At 39.0% G+C, this 26,441-nt stretch overlaps 1 protein-coding gene across 1 annotated transcript in view; it reads right to left on the bottom strand.

Annotated features, from left to right (window-relative positions):
* Positions 1-26,441, bottom strand: part of dis3l2 (DIS3 like 3'-5' exoribonuclease 2) — a 307,738-nt gene that overhangs the window by 175,651 nt on the left and 105,646 nt on the right. Inside the window, exons 9-12 of the mRNA XM_059945389.1 lie at positions 22,253-22,426; positions 12,134-12,213; positions 7,474-7,586; positions 1,223-1,330 (exon numbers count right to left, since the gene is read on the bottom strand). Coding sequence (XP_059801372.1) covers positions 1,223-1,330; positions 7,474-7,586; positions 12,134-12,213; positions 22,253-22,426 — 475 coding nt within the window. The remainder of the gene's footprint in view (positions 1-1,222; positions 1,331-7,473; positions 7,587-12,133; positions 12,214-22,252; positions 22,427-26,441) is intronic.

Genomic DNA, 26,441 nt, shown 5'->3' with positions numbered 1-26,441 from the left:
AACTGGCCTATAATTTCCTTTCATCTGTTTCCTTCCCTCCTTAAAGAGTGGAGAAGCATTTGCAATTTTCCAGTATTAGAAACATAGAAAACCTACTGCACAATGCAGGCCCTTCGGCCCACAATGCTGTGCCAAACGTACTTACTTTAGAAATTACCTCATGTTACCCATAGCCCTCTATTTTTCTAAGCTCCATGTACCTATCCAGGAGCGTCTTAAGAGACTCTATTGTATCCAAACCATTCCAGAATCTGGTTATTCTTAAAAGATCACTAGTAATACCTACATAGTTCCTCAGCTACCCCTTTCAGAACCCTGAAGCCTAGTCCACCTGGTCCATGCCACTCTTAACACTTCCAGATCTTTCAGCTTTCCAAGCACCTTCTCCTTAGTAATAACAACTACAGTCACTTTTGCCCTGACAGTCTAGAATTTCTGGCATACTGCTGGTGTCCTCCACAGTGAAAGCTGACACAAAATATTCATTAAGTTCATCCACCATTTCTTTGTTTTCCATTATTATTTCTCCAGCATCACTTTTCCAGCTGTCCAATATCCACTCTCTTTTACCCTTTACACACTTGGAAAACTGTTCGGTATCCCCTTTGATATTATTGGCTAGTTTGCCCTCATGATTCATCTTTTCTCTCCTTATTGCTTTTTTAATTGCTTCTGTTGGTTTTTAAAAACTTCCCAATCCTTCATCTTCCCACGAATTTTTCTATATTAAGTGCTCTGTCTTTTGCTTTTATGGTGATTTTAACTTCCCTTTGTCAACCATGGTTGCCTCATCCTCCCTTTAGAACACTTCCTCATCTTTAGGATGGACCTATCCTGCTCCCAGAAACTCCAGTCATTGCTCTTCTGCCATCATCCCAGCTAATGTCCTCTTCCAATTAACTTTGGCCATCTATTCTCTCATGTTTCTGTTATTTCCTTGACTCCTCCAGTTTGCTTTTGACATTTGAGGATATCAAAATGAGGAAACCACCAATATACAGAAGCTCTGTGATTCAGACAAATCATTGCCTCAAAGGAAAGCTGCGTTTTTACTTATTACACTTAGTACAATTTCAATAAAATTTCTTCATTTGGAATTTCAATTATAAGAACCATTTCCAGTGCTCTCCAACAATGGCAAATATTCTTCAATGCACAGCCTGACCCAGAAACCTCAGAAATAAGGTACTCTTATTGAACACAAGTAATAATAAAACAGTACCTTTCCTTGAGGAGTCAATGTCCAAGTGATAGAGAAGGTTAGCTTATCCTCCATTGGATTCAAACTGCAAAGTTCTTCACAGAGGAATCTTGGAAGCATTGGGATAACCTGTATTAAAATATTACCAAAGCAAGACAAATGAAGTTTAAATAAAGGATATTTTTATGAGATGCAACCTCATTCATTTCTTTCTCATTTGTTACCAAACCTAAAAGCTTAACTTACTTTGCAGGTGCTAGTCAATCTCTCCTAGCACAGCTTATTAAATTAAGTAAAAATCATATTGTAAACTAGTTCCCAAAATTGTCCCCATTCTCATCTCCCACATATTCCTTTTTGCTGTCAGCTTTATTATTCCGTGACTCCTACCATAGAACTTTATAAGAGAGTTGAGCTTCAAATGGAACATAGCTTATTATTATCTTCTTCAATTGAAAATCAATTAATTAGGACCAGGGCTCAATTCTATATTCACAGTGATCAAACTGGTAAACTGTTAGCTAATCAATTAAAAACTATTTCGACCAAGCGACAAATTATTAAAATTCGTAAACAAGACGGTAATTTAACTACTGATCATAAAGAAATCAATAATACTTTTCAAGATTTTTATAAATCTTTATATCAATCAGAAGTTGATGGTGACCTGTCCATGATGGATAATTTTTTTAACAATTTGAATATTCCTAAACTGATTGGTGAAGATCATAGCTTGTTTGATGCTCCTATCTCTATGGCCGAAATAGGTGAGGCTGTTTCATCAATGAATTCAGGGAAAGCTCCTGGCCCTGATGGTTATATTGTAGAATTTTTCAAAACTTTTTCTTCTTTGCTTTCTCCTTGGTTATGTGAAATCTTTAATGATGCATTTGCTAAGAAGAGATTACCTCAATCTTTTTATGAAGCTACTATTTCTCTAATTCTTAAAAAAGATAAAGATCCTACTTTATGTACATTATTAAATGTAGATTCTAAGATTCTTACAAAAATTTTAGCCACTAGATTAGAAAAGGTACTACCACAGATTATTTCAGAAGATCAAACTGGTTTCATTAAGAATCGGTATTCTTTTTTTAATGTTAGAAAATTGATTAATATAATTCATACTTCATCACCCACAGTCCCAGAATGTGTTATCTCATTAGATGCTGAAAAAGCCTTTGATAGAGTTGAATGGACATATTTATTTAATGCATTGAGAAATTTTAATTTTAGTCCTAATTTTATATCATGGATTAAACTAATATACTATAAACCTGTTGCTTCTGTTCTTACAAATAATTATAGATCCTCCTTTTTTCAATTATCTCGTGGTACGAGACAAGGTTGTCCTTTAAGTCCTTTATTATTTAATATTGCATTAGAACCTTTAGCCATTGCTATTCGTGAATCTCCTAATATTTTTGGTATTACCCGTAATGAGAAATCATATAAATTATCACTTTATGCTGATGATTTGCTGTTATATATTTCTGATCTTGATAGATCTATTCCCACTATTTTATCCTTGTTGGCTCAATTTGGTAGTTTTTCTGGTTAAATATTAAACTTAGATAAGAGTGAATTATTCCCTTTAAACGCGCAAACTTTATTGAATGACAGGATTCCATTTAAACTTGTTACTGATAATTTTATCTATTTAGGTATAAAAATTACCAAGAAATATAAAGATTTATTTAGTGTACATAGAGCTTATATGTCTAAAGATAAACTTGCTCGATTTTATTCTCATATTAACCCTCAATGTGACAGATGTCATTCAGAAGTGGCTTCACTGACCCACATGTTTTAGTCATGTCCCACTTTACATAACTATTGGAAGGACATATTCGTTACCATTTCCTCAATTTGGAACATCGATTTACAACCTCACTTTATTACTGCAATTTTTGGTATACCAAATGAGGATGGTAATCAGTTTTCTCCTTCAATCAGACGAATGATTGCTTTTGTAACATTAATGGCCAGAAGGTCTATATTACAAAATTGGAAAGAAGTAAATCCTCCTACCACGTCTCAGTGGCTTTTTCAAACTATTTCTTATCTGAGTTTGGAAAAAATTAGAAGCACTATTTTTGACTCGTCAATTAAATTTGAAGAAACTTGGGGACCGTTCATTCGACATTTTCATATGAATTAATTTGGCCTTTCCCAGACCTTCTCTCTGTTTATTCTTGTTCAGGTATGGAGTTCCGGAGTTCTTTGACACTATCATATACTTGTAAACTGTTATTATTGCCCATGTTAGTTTTAGTTTTAGTGTTTGTTTCATATATATATTTTCTTTCACACATTTTTAATTTTTTTTTCTTTTTCTTTTGATGATTATTTTTGTTTTTTTTCATATATAATTATATAGACTCGATTGATTAATGTACTTTTTTTTGTTGATATTTAATAGGATATTATTATCCTATTATCAATGTAATCTCAAGTCTATTGTATTCATAACCTATTCATTATTATGTTATGTTTTTTTATATTTATATGAAACTCAATAAAAAGATTGAAAAAGAAAAGAAAGCTTTATTATTCTTCCTCATGGTCATCCCTGAAACTTCATCTTGTTCTGAAGACCATTCATATTGCTTTTAATGGAAATTTTTAAAACTTAGCCTTGCAGCAATCCACATGAAGATGTCATGGGCACAGGCGTGAGCAATGCTCTAATGATTCAATGTCAAAAATGTGGCTCTTACAAATGCTATTTTATGTGACCTTGCTACAATCTGAGGAGTATTTTGCTGCTTTTCTATGGGAACAAATATCTCCGTCATGAACCAAAGATTGTTACTTACTTCTATAACTAAGAGAGATAAAGTTTTTTTCCCATAACATTCAAGGACACTAAAGATAATTCTGCAAATAAACACCTATAAGGCTTATACATTTTCATTTACCTCATATTAAACAAAGCTTCTAAAACTTCTTACACAACCATGAAAATTCCACATCATTCATCAAAAATTATTCCTTGGATCTTGGCCAATATTTACCCTTGCAATAAAAGTAAGATTCTCTCTTATTATTATAATATCCATTACTGAATTTCCTACTATTGAACTACTGTGCTCACAAGGAGATAACATCCAGATGCCTTTCCTGCAGCTCTAACAGTGAAAGTAAAAGGAGGGCACCTTAAAATTCAAGGTACAGACAAGGCCTTCAAGAGATGCAATTAAATTTACTGCAAAATGGCAGGAACAATTAGCCATTTGTGATTGTACCTGCAAAGAAAGTGTGATCAGTCATGTCTCACTTTCCAAAAAAACTCATGTGCTGTAAGAATGCAATAAATCAAAAGTAAAGTCTGCTTATTTTAACAAACTAAAACACACAATATGCAAAGTACAAGTCATTATCAAATGACCATGATTGCTAGGTAGAAGATCACAAGAGCTCAACATAAGTCTTTATTACCCCCCCCCCCCACCTTAAATCACTTACTTAACTGAATCATTTATCACTGACCATTAAGACTGTTGAATCTACTGGCATTTTTTGGGGGGGGGGGGAATCTGTGCTTGAAAGACAGTCTCCCAATGCATTCCCTACCCTTCATTGCTTCAATAAAACTTACTTCAAGTTACAAATTTAATCCTTCACTGTGGCAGTAATTTATTATCTGTATCTTCGCTGCTTAGAGAGTGGTACTTCAGCTGGAGTTAGCAATTTATCCATTTTCAAAGATGATAAACACTTAACCCTTAGATTTTTTTTACTGATTTTCAAATCTGGTACTTTACGTTCTTCTAAAATGTTTGCACCATTCTCCTGTTTTAAGAAGGTGGTCATAAAATATTACTTAAAACTTACAGATATCCTGTACATCCATACTGAGGCAATTTTTTGTCCCAACTTTCCTTAGTTATCTTCTTAATGTACTTATAAAACCTCTTTGGATTTTCTTTGATTTTGGTTGCCAATATTTTCCCTAACCTCTCTTTACTTTTCAACCATCTCTCTAATTTCAATTCTATATTTTCTACACTTTTCCAGATTTTCCAGTCTATTAAACTCTCAATGTATAATATATGGATTGCAAAAAGAGTATCAGGTTTGATTAACCAAAGGGCAATAGAAACAGAGACAGCAATAGATATATAATGAGTGAATATCCAAAAAGATTTTGCATTAGATTCATGTCGATGGTCAGAAGATGTCAAACAGCAGAACAAATAGAAAGCAGGTTACAAATTGAAAACGAAAAGGCAGGGTGAAAGTTAACTAATGTAGACTAGGAAAGGGTAGGAGTTTTTACACAAAAATTTGCTGCTGCTCATTACTCACTGGCACATTGTTAATGTTAAGGGCAAACTTATAATTAGACTGGGAAGACAGGTTTTCCCTTATCATGAGCAGTTAAACAAATTAGATTTCTATTCTTTGAAGTTTAGAAGATCGTAAGATTCTCGGTGGCGTGAGAAGGTATATTAAGCTGCTTCCAAGATAATTAGGGAGCACTTATTTTAAAAAGAGACATAGGAACACCTGGCAGGAGTAAATACCGTATAGCAGTATAGATAAGAAAACTTGTATAGATATTAATAAATGTGGAAGAAGTGTGTGACAGTCAAATAAACATGAACACATTGGTAGGAAAAAAAAGACCATGTAATCCTTGGAAAATATGTTAACTTGGTATAAATCCTTGATTGCAATTCACTTTGAATACTGCGAGCTGATCCTATCTCAATGTCATATCAGATGATGCCAGCAGACAACACTCCCTCAATCAGCATTTTCCAAAAAGCTCACAAAAATGTCTTCTTCACTCTTTTACATCTGTTTTTTACCTTAAATGTGTTTCTGGGACTGTCAGAGACTGTGATTTACTGTTTGGAGGTAATTTAAGTGACCTAGTGCTTTGCTGTCTCTGAGAAGATTCCAGGAAGCGAGTACATACTCATACGGCCTGGATGCAAAGACGGGCGCGAGCTGATGTTTGACTCCATTTCACTGGTAAAGTGTCAATTAATCGCCAATTAAAGCATTGAGGAAGATTGAGACATCAAAGCGAAAGCAGAAGACGAGTTAGAGTTCTGCACCAAATGCTTTCCTTCTGATCGCAGCCGGAGAAGGAATCTGTGAGCAGCCTATTGCTCTGGCAGGCAGGTACGCCTCTCTGCCTCGTGTGGTGTCCCTCGCTTTTGATGAATGTCAGTGATATCAGGGGATGGTATCGTGGTTCTGTGTTTATGGATTGGACTGTGGACTTTTTCAGACTAATGGCTTTTATGTTCTGTGCTCTTTATCACCTGTTCTTTTTCCGTTTTGTCGTGCGAGGGGAGGGTGTTTGTCGGTTCCGTTGCATCCTGTTAGCTTTTTTGTGGGGGCGGGGAAGAATTGTTTTATGGGGGGGGGGGCGATGTTCCTGTTCCATTTTGTGTGGGGGGAGGAGGTTAATGATTGGGATGCTATTCTTTTTTTGTGTGGGGGTTGGGGTTTGATGTTTCCCTCTGAACAACTTTCATGCTCTTTCTTTGTTTCCTGGCTATCTGGAGAAGACAAATTTTAGAGTTGTATACGGGTACATGCTTTGATAACAAGTGAACCTTTGAAATCAGAGACATTTCACAAAATATATAACCTAGCTTTACAAAAATTATACCACAAGGTTCCAGGTTTACAAAGATTATACCACAAGGGGGAGGTTATAACTCTCAAGAAAGGCAAGCTGAGACTTCTTAACTTCTCAAAAACTTTAAAACAGCATTAGTCACAGAGTGATACAGCACAAACAGGGCCTTCAACCCATCTAGTCTGTGCTGACCTGGTTTTCTGCTCGTCCCACATACCTGCACCCAGTCCATAGATCTCCAAGCCCCTCTTATCCATGTACCTGTCCTACAACTGAACCTGCATCTACCACTTCTACTGGCAATTCCTTCCACAGTCACACCATCCTCTGATTATCTCAAACATTGGTTGGGAAATACTTCCATTTACAGACAAGTCTCAAGCAAGGGCCCACAAATCCAAGACGGTCACTGATAAGTGCAGAGGGAATTCAAAAGGAACTTATTTAATCAGAGAGCGGTAGAATATGGTATATGATGCCAATGACGATGACTAAGTCAAACTTGTTAATGGGGTCATGTGAACATGGGTGGTGGAGAACTAGATGTTGTCATCATAAAAGTGCCACCACTGTTATAAATGTAGTTCCTAATCATGTCCACCAAAATAATTAAAATTATTCCATCACTTGTAGGTCTTTTAGAGCAAAGGTTTATCTTCATATGCATTACCTTCTGAACTAGGTAGACACTGGTTGCCCTCTTGCTGGCAATTTCATCAACAGCAGTCCCTTCACGAACAAAGTAACTCACATCTGCAATATGTACTCCAACCTCCATGTTTCCTTTAAATAAATCATTAGAAATATTAATCAATTATACATTCCTCATAAATAATGAACAACTAAAATTTACCAAATTTATAACCAATATATCTTGAATCAATAATCCAGTATTAAATGAAATAAGATTTCATATCTTACCTAACCTAAAAGCTTGCAGTGGCTTGTTTAAAACCAGCTCCCAAACATAAATCAGTACAGCACAGGAACTGGCCCGTTGGCCTATGATGTCTGTGCCAACCATGGAGGTCAATTTAAACTGCACATGGTCCATTGCCTGTTTATGAGCCTATTTAAATGTATCCCAAAAAAATCAGGGTGTCACTGATTTTCAGTCACTAATTTTGTTGCATTTTACCACTGGACTTCTAAATCTTGAAAAAGTCCTAAAAGATCAAATTATCTATAGCAATAAAATCAGTAGCAAAGTGCAAATATTTAAATGACTAAAACAATTACAATACAATAGCTTAAATGCAGTAAAACATCTCAAGTTCAAGTTTAATGGTCTTTTAACTATACACAAAAATACAGCCAAATGAAACAGCATTCCTCCAAGCCCAGGGTGTAAAACATAGTACCAACAGTCACACACACAGCACATATAGCAGAAAACAGTCACAAAAATAATATAGCCAAAGTCCCTGAGTCACGTGGCCTGAACACTGATGGTACATAGAATGTTGCCCTGGAGCCACAGTTCTGCAAGAACAAGCACGCAGCAGTTCCTCATCTCTTCCTCATTGCTAGTGCAGCCACTGATGAACACAATCCAGCTTGTCTTCCACCGACGGGAGGGGCCAGTCCTACTTCAACCAAACCTCTGCTCTCTCCCACTCCTGGGCAGCTGCAACAGGCATTACCAACGGGATCAAGGCCTGGTCCACACAACAACTGAGGTTTCGCAGCTCCCCCACCATCAGTGTTACCAATGAAGCAGTGAACAAGACTTGCTGTCTTCTACGTTACCTATGCCCTACAGGGTCTTGCAATTATAATAAATACATCCAAGATAATCATTTGCACCATTTGTTGGACTGCATACTGCTTCTGCACAATGGAAGACAAGTCCTGGCAACAACGCAGTATGCAACAAGTCCAGCTCTGTCACTATACAACAACTCACTGATGAGATAGACCTGATATTCTTAACATCCAGCAGTGTTTTGTGATTGATAAAAAGGCATCAAGGACAAAAAAATTACACAACTGGTTGGATCGGGAGGCCTCCATGACCAAGTACACCATTATCTTACCAACTCTTATCGGTTCTTAGCAATATTATCAAGACCTCCACCTTACCCATTTTATCAAGAACTTTTTTAAGAATGTTATCGAACAAAATTGGACACAAAGAGCCACTTAAAGGTAATCTATTTAGGTGATAAAAATTGGATTATAAAGGAAGGATTTAATGAGTATCTTTGGAGAAGATGAAGAAAGTGAGAAAAGTTTAGGTTTTAGAAAATTTAAGATATGTTGGAATGACAGAGGTTGTGGACAGCTAAAGCAGATGTAGTGGTGTAAGCCTGAACTTAATTCACAGAGGGTTGCTGAAAGGGAAGATAAGTGCCCTAAATAACTTTAGCGCAGGAATGAGTAATAAAAACTAAGGTTTAGCTAAACAAAGGGCCTGGACAGATCAACGAGTGCAAGGGATTGCGATATTGTGAGGGAGTTCTGTGTTGAATTCCAATTATCACATGGTGAAAGGCAGGATGACCGGGAGTCCCGAAAAAATCCATGCGTTAAGTATAGGTAAAGACTTCAGTCAGACAAACAGTGTTGTGTGGCCATCTTGGAGCTGGTAGTAGGCAGTTTTGGGTATGGAGAGGTTAAAATTTGAAAAGTTGCCTCAAGAAAATGCAAAGATATTAAATCACTTTAATTCAGCCTCACCAATGGCAAGAAATCAGTGAGACTGTGTGCGGCTCTGGTCACTCAGCTATAGAAAAGATGTCATTAAGCTGAAAAGGGTGTTGAAAAGATTCAGAATTATATTGCCAGGGCCAAAGGGCTTGAGTTATAAGGAGACACAGAATAGGCTAGGGTTGTTTTCCCTGGAGTGTAAGAAGCTGAGGGGTGACCTTACAGAAGTAAATAAAATCAAACAGCATGGCTTAAAAAAAGAGGGGAACATTTAAGGGGGACCTTGGGGAAGACTTTTGCACCTAGAAAGTGATGGGTATGTAGAATTTTTAAATGTTTGGACTTCAATTGCATGTCAAATGCTATTTGCTGTTTAAACTGATAATTTTGACCAAGAATAAAATTCTAATGGTTTTGAGAATCAACGCACATATACACACACACACACACACACACACAAAGGGAACATTTTTCAAATTTTCTGCTAGTTCCAATCATGTAATATACTTTGATTTAAAGATCTAAGAAAAACAGTAAGTGTCTGTTAACCAATAGGATTGCTCTCAATAGCAAGTGACCAGGCTTATGGATTTTTATGGGTAGTTCAATCTTTGATCCATTAGATTTTGAGACTATTGAGCCAGCAGTGCTTTGGGTTGCTTTCCCTTGTTTCTCCATTGTCATGAGTCCAATGATGGAGCATATTTAAGCGGCAGCATCATCCAATATTATTACTTGATTCCAATGGAACAGCACGAACTTCATCAGTCTTCCAAGTTCTCAGGAAAGGAAATATACCCATTGGGCTTAGAGTACGTTAGATCATCCACATAATGCAGCCCACTGCAATTAAAACTAAGAAATAGCTACTGGATGAACAGTAATTAATCCTTTAAAACTAAATGACTTAAATTTTAAAATTTAGTTTTAAACTGCATGTATTCTTTAGTATTCTAAGTTTTACAACTAATTTCAATTTTGAAAAGGATTTTTGAAAATGCACCTTGGTTGATTGGTGACCAAGGTTATCCATAAACATTCAATTTCAGTAACAGCTTTCACAGCATGTGAACTTGGGGATAGGGCCGCACACAGCTGTTCTGGCCACTTTTGCTATAAAAGGCCTTGCATTAAACAATACCAATATACTAGGAATCAGACAACAAAAAAAGGTACCCAAGGCCACAGATGAACAACCAGGCAACATTAGGATCAGCAGATTAGTCACATTTTTACTTTCTCCACATTAAATTCCAGAGAAGCTTACTTCATTTTTTTTTGAGAGAGATAGATCTAGTATGCTTTTTCACAAAAATTCAATTACATTAATACCATTGTATAATTTCTGAAGTACTTCAGATTACAATCTACTATGAGCCCTGTTGCATGGCTCCTTTCACTGACTTTCCACTTTTTTTGTTCCTTCTGTTCATTGCATCAACTTGCCCAAAAATTCTTGATTAATAGCAGGAAGGCTATCTGAAATTTCCACCATGACTGCTGGCGTAGAGACTGCATTAAAATTTAAGGGCCGGCTCCATCTAGATACATTTTTTTTTAACTTGCCAAGCCCAAGCCAATGTCTATGAGTTCTCTGATAAAGGATCATTTGATTGGAATCACTACCCTTTTGCCTCAAGTAATGAAAAGTAAGCATTTAACTAATTTTAAGCTTTTGTCAAATAGCAGAAGATTAGCAGATTCAAGATTGTAAGACACTAGGCCATTACCTATAACTACCAGCACAATATTACAGGGCAGAACACAGGGCAAGTAGTCAATAACATCAATAGCTAACAGGATATCAGCTTCATGTTGTGACAAATTCTATCCTCTGACTCATTGTTGGCAATCATGCAGGAAATCAACTAATTTGTAATGACATACAATCATAGTGGCTGGCCCATTCATCATTTGTCAGCATGGAAATAAAAGTAATTTTTCTCTGAACCTACCCAAGACAAATGGAATATTTTCCTTCATATATCATCAGACAAGAGCCAAACTACTAAAGCTACCTTCATTTACAATATTAAACCCAGGAAAGATATGAATCAGTAACTATCTGAAACAATAACAGACTGATTACGACTTTGCTAAGGCACACCTAAAATGTCACATATCTAGGCTTACAGATGGTGACTGATCTGCCATCCATTTCTTTGATCTTATATTTTGCAGTCCAGGTTAATTTCATCTAATATATTTCCTTTTTAGTTTTATTTACACATTCTCAATGCAGAATCTTCTGTGCTAATGGTGATCTCTAAAAGCTAGCTTATGCAGAATTAGCAAGGCATGCAGAGCTTTTCCCATTCTTCTTCTAGCCCTGATTTAAAAAAAATGTTCTATGCATGTTCAAGTAAGATCATTATAAATGTAAGTTTCCTAGAGATGGAAGGGAAAGAGAAACTTTACTTCTATCAAACCAACTGAAAGCTTATTTCACTGAAAAGTTACATTATAATTTTCATAGACATTTTCACTCACTAATGCTCAGAAGCGATTAGAGACACTTGCTCTTTTCCTGTTTTAATAACTTTGTATAATATTTCATAAAGAAATATAACAACAAATTTTCAGCAAATAATTTCTAAGACAAGGGTTCCAAACCTTTTGTATGCCATGGACCCCGGATTGGGAACCCCTGTTACAAGATAAAACTAATAAAGAGAACATACCATCAGGGAGTTCACGGCAAGATAATGCATCATCCAAATCCCTTGCAGTTACCGGATCAATTGTGAATATGCATTCATTCCTGTCAAGAAAATCATAAATTATAAATCTTCTTTTAGAAACTATTAATTTTCTGATGAAAGCTATGTAGGAATCTCTTGGATTGCTGATTCTGTTTTGAAGGTCCAAGAGATCCCAAGATCCGGTTCAGAAGACCATTACCAAACAAATTCCAATTCCAAACCACTTAATACATTATTAAGACCAGATAGGCAAGCTTAGAAGTGCATCTCAAAGACAGAAAGAGGGGCAGAGGCACAGAAAGAATCAGACAAAGTTAAAGTTAAAAGACTTGGGAGCAAAAAGCATATTTGCCAATAATGGAATAATTGGAACATAAAGAATCAAGAAGTGGAGGAGTTCAGATAGCATGCAAGGTTAAATAGTTGAAGATCAAAGAGTGTATATTTACAAATAGAGATCAGCAATTTAAAATTGGGATATTATGTAATTGGGAGATAAAGGATAATCAAGCAAAGGGGCAACAGCTACATGAGAATGAGTCTGAGCGCAAACAACAGAGTTTTAATGTCCTCAGATTTACGGAGCATAAACCAAGGATAAGTATCCTGGAGAGTCCTGGGCTCTAAATAAATAGATGACTGTTAGAAAACAGGTGAGCTGAGACAACAGTCAAGTTAAGTGGCATTTTGAAAGTGGAAATTGGTAATTTTGGTGATGCTGTAGTTCATCCTTAGTGAGAAATGATATCAAAGTTTGAATAAAATTTGGAAATGAAGTTCATATCTGGGACTGAAGATACTGTCAGTAACCAGTTTGAAGAAATTCCTGTTCAATGAATATCTAACTTTGACGAAACGAAGATGGAGTCGAGATATGTGAAAATGAAATGGCATTGGATGTCACAGTATATATGGAAATTATTGGATCAGATCCTACAGGTAAATACCAGCAGTTCCATTTGCAAGAACAGTCTTGGACAGCATTTTGATTGGTTGCATTATCACCTGATATGAAAGTACGGGATCGAAAAAAGCTTCAGAGGGTTGTAGCCTCAGGCAGGGTGGGGCACTAAACTCCCCACCATTGAGGACATCTTCAAAAGGCAGTGTCCTAAAGAAGCAGCGTCTATCAATGAGTATCCGAACCATCCAGGACATGCCCTCTTCTCATTACTACCATCAGGGAGGAGATACAGGAAACTGAAGACACACTCAACATTTTACAAACAGCTTCCTCCACTCTGCTACCAGATTTCTGAATGATTTATTAACACCTGCTTTGGCAGATTTTTCACAATTGTCTTCTGCTGAAGCACAAAGTTGCAGAAATTCTCCAGCATTGACACCAATCATTGCCTAGAAATACATTCAGTGATCACTTTATTAGTGTCCATTGGTGTATGTTCATGGTTTTTACCCCTGTAGCCCATTCAGGCAAGGTTTGACGTGTTGTGCAGAGATGCTGATCTACAGACCACTTTGTAATGTGTGATTATTTGAGTTACTGTCACTATCCTGTCAACGTGAACCAGTTTGGCAATTTTACTCTGACCTCTCTCATTAACAAGGCATTTTTGTCAACAGAACTGCCACTATTAGGATGTCATTTTTAAATTTTCGCACCATTCTCAGTAAACTGTTGTGCATAAAAATCTCAGGAGATCAGTAGTTGCTGACATGGTCATATCACCCCATCAAGCACCAACATTTATTCCACAAAGTCACTTAGATCACAATTCTTCAAAGTTCGGAGCAAGAAGGCTGCGAGTGAACTGCTGATTTTTCGGAGCGAAGGGAGTTTTTTACCACTCAGGTTAAAGAGAGGCAAGACTGCGCAGGCGCGTAACGTTAGCCAGTTGAACGCGAAAGGTTTCCGAAGGCAAGGAACCTTCAACGGTTTTTAATTCAGAGCAAGAAGACTGTGAGTGAGCTGCTGATTTTTCGGAGCAAAGGGAGATTTTTACTACTCGTGTTAAAGAGAGGCAAGACTGTGCAGGCACGTGACGTCAGCCAGTTGAGCATGAAAGGTTTAAAAAGAAGACCGTCATATCCAGTGGGCAGTGGACTGAGAGGCAGCAGAGTGTTAGGGCTTTGGCTCAACTGGCTTAGCGGTAACGGGGCGAGGCGAAGTAGGAAATATGTGTGTGAGGCCAGTTTTCTGTGCTCGGTGTCAGATGTGGGGGGTCCTGGAGCCTCCCAGCTTCCTGGACGGCCATATCTGCACCAGATGTGTTGAGCTGCAGCTCCTGAGGGACCGAGTTAGGGAACTGGAGATGCCTAGTCAGGGAGAGCGTGGAAGTGATAGAGAGGAGTCATAGGCAGGTGGTCACACCAGGGCCACGGGAGACAGACAAGTGGGTCACAGTCAGGAGGGGGAAGGGGAAGAGTCAGTACTAGAGAGAACCCCTGTGGCTGTACCCCTTGACAATAAGTACTCCTGTTTGAGTACTGTTGGGGAGGTCAGCATACCTGTGGGAAGTGGCAGTGGCCTTGCCTCTGGCACGGAGTCTGGCCCTGTGGTTCAGAGGATAGGGAAGGGAAAAAGGCAGCAATAGTGATAAGGGATTCTATAGTTAGGGGGTCAGATGGATGATTCTGTGGACACAGGAAAGAAACTCGGATGGTAGCTTGCCTCCCAGGTGCCAGGGTCTGGGATGTTTCAGATCACATCCACGATATCCTGCAGTGGGAGGGAGAACAGCTAGAAGTCGTGGTACATATTGGTACCAATGACATAGGTAGGAAAAGGGGAGAGGTCCTGAAAAAAGACTACCTGTGCCACGCGACAGTGAGTATAGGAACAGAATGAGGTGGAGGATAAATACATGGCTGAGGGATAGGAGCAGGGAGCAGAGATTCAGATTTCTGGATCACTGGGACCTCTTTTGGGGCAGGTGTGACCTATACAAAAAGGACGGGTTGCACTTGAATCCCAGGGGGACCAATATCCTGGAGGGGAGGTTTGCTAAGGCTACTGGGGAGAGTTTAAAGGAGAATTGTTGTGGGGGTGGGAACCGAACTGAGGAGACTGGGGAAGAGGAGGTTAGCTCACAAATAGAGAAAGCTTGTAGAAAGTGCGAGGAGGATAGGCAGGTGATAGAGAAGGGACGCACTCAGACCCAAGGCTTGAAATGTGTCTATTTTAATGCAAGGAGTGGTGTGAACAAAGCAGATGAGCTTAGAGCGTAGATCAGTACTTGGAGCTATGATATGTTGGCCATTGAAGACACTTGGATGGCTCAGGGACAGGAATGATTACTTCAAGTGCCCAGTTTTAGATGTTTCAGAAACGACAAGGAGGGAGGCAAAAGAGGTGGGTCGTGGCACTGTTAATCAGATTGAAGAACAGATAAAGAAACAGATCCTGGAAAGGTGTAATAATAACAGAGTTGTCATGATGGGAGATTTTAATTTCCCAAATATTAATTGGCATCTCCCTCGAGCAAGGGGTTTAGATGGGGTGGAGTTCATTAGGTGTGTTCAGGAAGGTTTCTTCACACAGTATGTAGATAAGCCTACAAGAGGAGAGGCTGTACTTGATTTGGTATTGGGAAATGAACCTGGTCATGTGTAAGATCCCTCAGTAGGAGAGCATTTTGGAGATAGTGATCATAATACTTATCTCCTTTACAATAGCATTGGAGAGAGATAGGCACAGACAAGTTAGAAAAGCATTTAATTGGAGTAGAAGGTATTATAAGGCTATCAGGCAGGAAATTGGAGGCTTAAATTGGAAACAGATGTTCTCAGGGAAAAGTATAGAAGAAATGTGGCAAATATTCAGAGGATATTTGTGTAGAGTTCTGTATAGGTACATTCCAATGAGACAGGGAAGTTATGGTAGAGTACAGGAACCGTGGTGTACAAAGGCTGTAACAAATCTAGTCAAGAAGAAAAGCTTACAGAAGGTTTAGAGAGCTAGGTAATGTTAGAGATCTAGAAGATTATAAGGCTACTAGGAAGGAGCTTACGAAGAAAATTAGAAGAGCCAGAAGGGGCCATGAGAAAGCTTTGGCAGGCAGGATTAAGGAAAACCCCAAGGCATTCTACAAGTATGTGAAGAGCAAGAGGATAAGACATGAAAGAATAGGACTTATCAAATGTGACAATGGGAAAGTGTGTATGGAACCGGAGGAAATAGCAGAGGTACTTAATGAATACTTTACTTCAGTATTCTCTATGGGAAAGGATCTTAGTGATTGTAGTAATGACTGACAGCAGACTGAAAAGCTTGAGCATGTAGATATTAAGAAAGAGGATGTGCTGGAGCTTTTGGGAAGCATCAAGTAGGATAAGTCGCCGGGACCGGAGGAGGCTATTGTGGGATGCGAGGGAGGAGATTGCTGAGCCTCAGGCGATGATCTTTGCATCATCAATGGGGACAGGAGAGGTTCCGGAGGATTGGAGGGTTGCAGATGTTGTTCCCTTATTCAAGAAAGGGAGTAGAGATAGCCCAGGAAATTACAGACCAGTGAGTCTTACCTCAGTGGTTGGTAAGTTGATGGAGAAGATCTTGAGAGGCAGGATTTATGAACATTTGGAGGGGTATAATATGATTAGGAATAGTCAGCATGGCTTTGTCAAGGGCAGGTTGTGCCTTATGAGCCTGATTGAATTTTTTGAGGATATGACTAAACACATTGATGAAAGAAGAGCAGTAGATGTAGTGTATATGGATTTCAGCAAGGCATTTGATAAGGTACCCCCATGTAAGGCTTATTGAGAAATTAAGGAGGCATGCAACGGGACATTGCTTTGTGGATCCAGAACTGGCCACCGAAGGCAAAGAGTGGTTGTAGACAGGTCACATTCTGCATGGAGGTCAGTGACCAGTGGTGTGCCTCAGGGATCTGTTCTGGGACCCTTACTCTTTGTGATTTTTATAAATGACCTAGATGAGGAAGAGGAGGGATGGATTAGTAAATTTGCTGATGACACAAAGGTTGGAGGTGTTGTGGATAGTGTGGAGGGCTGTCAGAGGTTACAGCAGGACATTGATAGGATGCAAAACTGGGCTGAGAAGTGACAGATGGAGTTCAACCCAGCTAAGTGTGCACTGGTTCATTTTGGTAGGTCAAATATGGTGGCAGAATATAGCATTAATAGTAAGACTCTTGACAGTGTGGAGGATCAGAGGGATCTTGGGGTCCGAGTCCACAGGACACTCAAAGCAGCTGCGCAGATTGACTCTATGGTTAAGAAGGCGTATGTGTATTAGCCTTCATCAATCGTGACAATTAACTTAGGAGCCAAGAGGTAATGTTGCAGCTATATAGGACCCTGGTCAGACACCACTTGCAGTACTGTGCTCAGTTTTGGTCTCCTCACTAAAGGAAGGACGTGCAAGCCACAGAAAGGGTGCAGAGGAGATTTACAAGGATGTTGCCTGGATTGGGGAGCATGCCTTTTGAGAATAGGTTGAGTGAACTCTGCCTTTTCTCCTTGGAGCGAAGGAGGATGAGAGGTGACCCGATAGAGGTGTACAAGATGATGAGAGGCATTGATCGTGTGGACAGTCAGAGGCTTTTTCACAGGGCTGAGATGGTTTCCACAAGAGGACAAGGTTTAAGGTGCTGGAGAGTAGGTACAGAGGAGATGTCAGGTGTAAGTTTTTTTTATTCAGAGTGGTGAGTGCGTGGAATGGGCTGTTGGCAATAGTGGTGGAAGCAGATCCGATAGGGTCTTTTAAGAGGCTTTTAGATCGGTACATGGAGCTTAGAAAAATAGAGGGCTATAGGTAAACCTAATAGTTTCTGAGGTAGGGACATGTTCGGCACAACTTTGTGGGTCGAAAGGCCTGTATTGCACCCCAGGTTTTCTATGTTTCCCCATTCTGACGTTTGGTCTGAGCAACAACTGACCCACTTGACTATGTCAGAATGTTTTTATGCATTGAGTTACTGTAACTTGATAGGCTGATCAGATATTTGCCGGTGTACCTAACAAGTGGCCACTGAGGGTAATCAGTATAGGATGCTTCCATTTGTTTAAAAGCACAGTAACAAAGAACGATGGTTGCGAAAGCCTTTGGTTACAATCACTTTACACATTTTGTGACTGAATTTTGGTTAAATGATTTTAAACATTTTGAGACAAGGGCCAGTGGTTTGCAAGGTTTTGAGCAGGAGGGGTGGCTTCTAAATTTGTTTACGGAGGAAGATGGTTAGTATAGATTTAAAAGAGCCTGACGAAAGGTAACCTTTAACAATGTCAGCAAATATGGGCCGCAGTTTAATACAGTTAAGGGAAAGGGAGCAGGAGGTAGATTTTGTAGTTATGGTAAGCTCGAAGAGAGCTTGGAGGGAGGACAGGAGAGAAATGAGAGAAATTTATAATTTCAGGTTTAGGCACATTTCCAGTCCTCCGGAACCAATCTATAATCTCATGATTCTGCATTCTGTCGAAGTTTTACCTTATGCTACCTCACTGCACTGCTGTAATGAATGACATTACAGGAAGAATTATAGGAAGAAAGCAGGTTGAGGTCCGACAAGCTGAATTTAGGGAGCTAGGAGGTAAATTAAAGAATAGGACTTCAAAGGTAATCATTTCGGGATTATTACAGGTGCCATGTGCTAGCCAGAGTTGGATTAACAGGATAGCTAGAGTGAATATGTGACGAGCGGTGGTGCAGGAAGGAGGGTGTCAGATTCTTGGGGCATTGGACCCACTTCTGGGGGAGGTGGGACTAGTCTCATCCCGACGGTCTACACCTGCGCAGGGCCAGGATCAGTCCTAGGGAGATTGTTCGCTAGTGCTGTTGGGGAGGCTTTAAAATAATATGGCAGGGGGATGGGAACCCACACAGAATAGAAAAGGGAAGTGATGCAGAGACCAAAGTGAGAGTTAGTGAAGAAAAAAGTAAGAGTAGAGTGCATAAAAGTAAAAATCAAGTAAAAAGCAAAAATCGCATAGATCTCTAGATTCTAAAGGGACAATGAGTTTAAGGGCATTTTATCTAAATGCCCGTAGTATTAGAAACAAGGTTAGTGAACTTGTGGCACAGATCAGTTCCAAGGCGTATGGATTTAGTGGCCATTACAGAAACCTGGTTGCAAGGTGGAGATGGCTGGGAATTAAATATCCAAGGGTATCAGGTAATATGGAAAGGTAGGCAGGAAGGCAAAGGAGGTGGAGTGGCGCTCTTGATTAGAGATGAGATCAGGATATAAGACCTACAGAGCAGAATGTTGAGTCCAGGGAAAAAAATCCACTAGTGGGTGTTGTCTACAGGTCACCTAATAAAAATATTGCAGTGGCAGAGGCAATTAACCAAGAAATAACTGAGGCCTATAAGAACAGAACAGCAGTTGACATGGGGGATTTTAAATTCCACTTAGATTGGATGAATCAGGTTGGTTAAGGAAGTCTTGAGCAGGACTTCATAGAATGCATCCCTGATGGCTTTCTTGAGCAGCATGTTAGTGAAGCTACAAGGGAAAATACCACCTTAGATCTAGTCCTGTACAATGAGATAGGTAAGATTAATGGTCTTGTAAGTCAGGGATCCTCTTGGAAAGAGTGATCATAGTATGACTGAATTTCACTTTCAGATAGAGGATGAAATAGTTAGATCTAAAATTAGTGTATTATGCTTGAACAAGGGAGACTACAAATGTATGAGGGAGGTGTTGGCTAACGTGGATTGGGAGCACAGGCTATTTGGTAGGACAGTTGAGGAACGGTGGAATACTTTCAAAGAGATTTCTCACAGTGCTCTACAAAAGTATATTCCAGTCAAAAGTAAGGACAGTAAGAGTGGGGAGAGCCAGCCTTGGATAACTAAAGAAATAAAAGATAGTATCAAATTAAAAGCTCGTGTATACAAAGTCGCAAAGAGTAGTGGGAGACTGGAAGATTGGGAAAACTTTAAAAAACAACAGAGAACAACTAAACAAGAAATAAGGGAAGATAGAGTATGAAGGTAAATTAGCACAAAATATAAAAACAGATAGCAAAAAGTTTTTATAAATATATAAAGTGGAAGAGGGTGGCTAAAATCAACGTAGGTCCCTTGGAAGACGAAAAGGGGAAATTGATATTAGGTGATAAGGAAATGGCTGAGGCACTGAATGACTATTTTGTATCTGTCTTCATGGTGGAGGACACATCTACTATGACAAAGAAGGATGTTATGGATGAAATGGGAGGTGAGGATCTCAATCAAATCACTGTCACTAAAGAGATAATGATGAGCAAACTAGAGGGCCTCAAGATAGATAAGTCCCCTGGTCCTGATGGGGTGCATCCCAGGATGCTGAAGGAATTGGCGGAGATTATAGCACACACGTTGGTAATCATCTATCAAAACTCTCTAGACTCTGGGCAGGTTCCGGCAGATTGGAAGACAGCAAATGCCACGCCACTTTTTAAGAAAGGATGTCGGCAAAAGACAGGCAACTATAGGCCAGTTAGCTTAACATCTGTAGTCCGGAAAATGCTCGAAGCTGTCATTAAGGAAGAAATAGCAAAGCATTTAGAAAGGAGTGGGTCCATTAGACAGACAGCATGGAGTCAGAAAGGGCAGGTCCTGTTTGACAAACTTACTGGAATTCTTTGAAGACATAATAAGTGCAGTGGATGGGGGGGGGGGAGGGGGAACAGGTGGATGTCGTATACTTGGATTTCCAGAAGGCGTTCGATAAGGTGCCATGAAAGAGACTTATAAATAAGATATGGATACATGGAGTTGGAGGAAGTGTATTGACATGGATACCGGATTGGTTAACCAATAGAAGGCAGAAAGTTGGTATATATGGGTGTTTCTCCAGTTGGCAGTCAGTGGTGAGTGGGGTGCCGCAGGGGTCGGTGCTGGGCCCGCAGCTGTTTACCATTTACATTGATGATTTGGAAGAGGGGACTGAGTGTAGCACAGCAAAATTTGCTGATGACACTAAACTGAGTGGAAAAACAAACTGTACAGAGGATGTGGAGAGTCTGCAGAGAGATACAGATAGGTTAGTTGAGTGGGCCAAGGTCTGGCGGATGGAAAACAACATTGGTAAATGCAAGATCATGCACTTTGGAAAGAATAATAGAATAGCAGATTATTATTTAAATGGTGAAAGATTGCAGCATGCTGTTGTGCAGAGGGACTTGGGAGTACTTGTGCATGAATCGCAAAAAGTTGGCTGCAAGTGCACAGGTTATTAAGGAGGCAACAGAATGTTGGTCTTCATTGCTAGAGGGATTGAGTTCAAGAGCAGGGAGGTCATGCTGCAACTACACAGCGTACTGGTGAGGCAGCACCTGGAGTACAGTGTCCACTTCTGGTCTCCATACTTGAGGAAGGATATACTTTGGAGGCAGTGCAGAGGAGGTTCACTAGGTTGATTCCAGGGCTGAAGGAGTTAACCTCTGAGGAGAGATTGAGTTGCCTGGGACTATACTCTCTGGAGTTCAGAAGAATGAGAGGAGATCTTATAGCAACATACAAAATTTTGAAAGGGATAGATAGGATAGAAGTAGGAAAGTTGTTTCCATTCGATTTGTACTTCAGGGAGCACGAAGCATAGAATCAAATATCACTGTAATAATTGCACGCTCTGGTATCAATTGTTTGGTGACAATAAAGTAAAGTAGGTGAGACTAGAACTAAGGGACATCGCCTCAAGATTCAGGGGAGAAGACTTGGGACAGAGATGAGGAGAAACTGTTTTTCCCAGAGAGTAGCGAATCTGTGGAATTCTCTGCCCAGGGAAGCAGTTGAGGCTCCCTCACTAAATATATTTAAGAAACAGTTAGATAGGTTTTTCCATAGTAAGGGAATTAAGGGTTATGGGGAAAAGGCAGGTAGATGGAGCTGAGTTTACAGACAGAACCATGATCTTATTGAATGGCGGGGCAGGCTCAATGGGCCGGATGGCCTTCTCCTGCTCCTATTTCTTATGTTCTTATGATCCATATGAACAATTTGAAATATCTGTTTTTCACTGAACCTTGGTACATGTAACAATAATAAGCAAATATACCAAATAAATTTCTTCCAGGGATGTCCAAACATCTAACTCTAGCTTCATTCTCTAACAGAATGCATAAATCTAAGCATGGATTAACTAACTAAATACAAAGTTAAAATTTATTTGAACAAACATTCACCGTAAATCTTTACGGTCTCTAAGTTCTTCACTTGGGATTGTCCATGGTCGAGATTTTGGTAGACATTCCAGAACTTCAGCAGAGAAATCCGAGAAATCCACATCATATTCTATAAGGATGCCTTCAGTTTCAGGTTCAATTTCACCAGCTTGTCCCAGACTTCTGGTCAAATGCCTATTACAGAGAAACATATTACAACTAAATTTGTGAAGAACTTTGACATTTTATATGTTATTTCCAAGCCATTTTTAATCCTTAACAGATTTGCCACTAAGACCTGCCAAACTGATTTTAAATTCTGTCTAAAGACTAAATTGTATCAAATAATGCAGCACCAATTAGATTTAATAACATTGACTGCAAACACAAAAAATATACATTGTATGTTTTTCAGTTAAGTTGAGCACTGAACCACTGCAATGAATATTGAGATCTCAAGGGAAGTAAGATGGAGAAATTCAGAAAGGGACTAAAGGTTAAGGCAAGAAAACCAAATATGCTCATGTTCCATAACAATTATAGGGTACAGATGAAGGGTCTTGGCGCAAAATGTCAACTTTTTATTCCATTGATGCTGCCTGACTTGCTAAGTTCCTCCAGCACTTTGTGTGTGTTGCTCAGGATTCCCAGCATCTGCAGAATCACTTGTGTTTATAATTATAGGTGCTATTTACTCTTTTTTAAAGCGACTTATACAAAGTCATGATTGGAAAAATTGCTTTTGGAAGCTAGAGAGCTGGAGATAGGCAAAGCCAAGCAGGGTTCAACATGAGGGTACAAATTTTAGGTATGCTTTGCTGGTGAATCACAACATATTGTAGATCAATAAACAGAGAAAGATTTTGATTTGACTAATTAGATAATTTTGAATAGAAAAATGAATACCAGCAGCAATAACTATTTTGTTCACACATATCAATAAGGAAAGGATGACAAGTTGGTCTATTCGGTTTTTGAAGTCACTTTGCTAACGTACAATAACTTATAATGAGGTGGACTGCCCAGAACTGATCTGCACACAGGATTCAGACATACAATGTTTGAAAACTGCTTAAATTGGGCAAACAATTTCACAGACTAGGCAAGCATCTGCACACTCAACAGCATCACTTCCAGTTGATAATCACAACTTCTCTATCACATTCCTATGTGCATACATTCAATCCCACCAGAAGAACTCATCTATAATGAATGCAGGAAAATGAGAAACAGGCTTGATTGGTCCATTATTATCAACTTTAGACACCATGACTACTCATGGAATTAGATTACCACAAGTGAGGAATCCTGTTGCTGGTCACCAACCCTTAGCAGATGAGTTAATGCTTCAACATACTGAATATCATTTGGAAGAAGCACTGCAGAGAAATAGGATGGAGGACTTCAAGATCTGTCACTAAATGTAGCTCAATTGCATTGTCACTCATTGAAGTGGCAAAATTTCTGATGGGCGTAGTTGTCAGAGTCTCTGTCTTGCCATTTATAGCCATATCACTGTACTGACACAAACGGATCTGCCTATGATAGCAACAATAGAGAACAGCATCCCAAGAGATGCGGCCTAGTTTTTACAAGATTAAATTCTACATTGCACTATGCATTACTGCCACTCTGACAAAGAGGACAAATTTTAAAAGGATCCACAACTTAAAATTTGAGTAAATGCAACACCATCACAAAAGCAAGCAAACCTTTGGCTTGCATAACAACACTACTATTACCATCAAATCAGGGGACAAACTTTGGCTTACTGATGAGCGTAGAGGTGCCAGATAAACTAATTAAGAATTTACTGGTTGATTATTGAGATAAAAGAGTTTATCTCCAATGAAAGTAGAAGAGGATAGGGATTTGGAGAAATGATATAACTAAAATGTAAGGTTCTGAGAAACACAAAAGTGTAGATGGTGGATGGTTAGAGGGGATTTCTCTTCTCTAGATCTAGTCCCATAAGAGACAATAAAGACTGATAGGAGGAATTTCTTCAGCTAAAGAGTTCTTAATCTGTGGAAATTTTTTTTTGCACAGCAAGTTATGGATATTTTGCTAATCAAAGTCAAGTCTAAGACTGATAGATATTTTTATCCTAAAGGAAGCAAGAAATAGAGACTCAGGCAGGAAAGCAAAGATGATCAGCCACGATCCTTTGGAAAGGCAGAGCCACATGATCTTCTCCAACTTTGTATTTTTATGTCCTTGCTGGAAAATATAAATATAAGCATCAGAAAAAAGATGCCGAACTATCAAGGCCAAAGTAGAAGACTGTATCTCAAAATTACAGCAGAGACCTGCAGCCTTGCCATACCAAGATTGTGGAGCATTCAACATCTGAAAGGAAAGAAGGAAGTTCTTTGGACATTCTATCATTGGTGATGGCAGAAATAGAAATTAGTGCAGTCAACTGAAGTAATTACAACCATCTTCCTTCAGAAATACTAAATGGGTGACTATTTTGCTTCCCCCTAAGATCTGAACCATCAGGGAAGCCAATTTTTTGTCAATTCAATTCACTCCAAAATTCAGGCAAAAACAGTGTGCAACTAATGATTGAAGATACCTGGCTACATCACATTCTATTAAAGGTTTAGTCTGAAGACCGATGTTGCCATGCTCAAGCCAAATGTTCCATTTCAGTACTGATATAACACTGCTATCGCTTCAGTAAAATGAAACATATGTCCTATTCACTAAATTCAGAAAATACTGTCCACCTTTAATCATCAGCAAAATGATGGAAGGTGTTCCTAAATCACACTACCCACCAAAAATCTACTTACCAATGAACTCTTTTGGTTCACAAGTGCAACTATTCTAAGACTTCACCATAGTCTTTGTCCAAACATAGACAAAAGAACCACTTTCCTGAAAGACTTCAGTGCTCCATGATATTCAAAGTAACATTTGATTATGTGTGACATCAGCATGCCCTTTGAAAGACAAATATGAAAGAAGGGCATTTGGCCCAATGAGCCCATACCAGTGCCAATCCAGCTAATCCCATTCCTACACACTCTCTGCATAGTCCTACGATCTAATGTTTTCAAGTACGTACACAGCTCCCTTCCAAATGCTACAAGTGAATGTGCTTCTTCTACATTCTAAATCTAAAAATCTATATTTATATATATGTTTTCCGATATAGATCTAATCTAAATCTCTCTCTCTCTCTCTACATATATATATAAAACATAAATATTACTATATATTTATAAATTACAATTTCTTTGTCTTCACTGGCCTAAAAGGCTGAAATTTCCAACCTACTATGGAGCTTTAGGTCTGTAGATTTTCAAGGCAGCAGTTCACAACTAATTTTTATGCACTCTGCTTTTACTACCTTGTACTACTTTAATGCACTGTTGTTATGAATTGATCTGCATGAACAGCGTGCAAGACAAGTTTTTCTCCGTACTTCAGTAAGAGTGATGACAATAAACCAACTCACTGAGGAAAATATTTATTAACGTATTACCTGTGGTCTAATCCTCTAAATAATATTGTGACAAAGTTGTCCTACAATTCTGGTGGCACAGTGAACTTTGATATAAAAACATTAATAAAATATCTTATTGAGGCATGTATTTGCAGCACTGTACAATTACATCTAGAAACATAAAAAACCTACAGCACAATACAGGCCCTTTGGCCCATAAAATTGTGCCGAACATGTCCCTACCTTAGAAATTACTAGGCCTACCCATAGCCCTATAATTTTCCAAGCTCCATGTACCTATCCAAAAGTCTCTTAAAAGACCCTATCGTATCCGCCTCCACCACTGTTGCCAGAAGCCCATTCCACGCAGTCATCACTCTCTGCATAAAAAAACTTACCCCTGACATCTCCTCTGTACCTACTCCCAAGCATCTTAAACCTGTGCCCCCTTGTGGCAGACATTTCAGCCCTGGGAAAAAGCCTCTGACTCTCCACACGATCAATGCCTCTCATCATCTTATACATCTCTGTCAGGTCAACCCTCATCCTCTGTCGCTCCAAGGACAAAAGGCTGAGTTCACGCAACCTGCTTTCATAAGGCATGCTCCCCAATCCAGGCAACATCCTTGTAAATCTCCTCTGCACCTTTTATGTGGCTTGCACATCCTTCCTGTAGTGAGGAGACCAGAACTGAGCACAGTACTCCAAGTGGGGTCTGACCAGGGTCCTATATAGCTGCAACATTACCTCTTGGAT

The sequence above is a fragment of the Hypanus sabinus genome, chromosome 2 (genome assembly GCF_030144855.1).
Source record: "Hypanus sabinus isolate sHypSab1 chromosome 2, sHypSab1.hap1, whole genome shotgun sequence".
Taxonomy (NCBI): domain Eukaryota; kingdom Metazoa; phylum Chordata; class Chondrichthyes; order Myliobatiformes; family Dasyatidae; genus Hypanus; species Hypanus sabinus.
The sequence above is the reverse complement of the archived record's forward strand: the minus strand, read 5'-3'. Positions and strand labels throughout refer to the sequence as shown.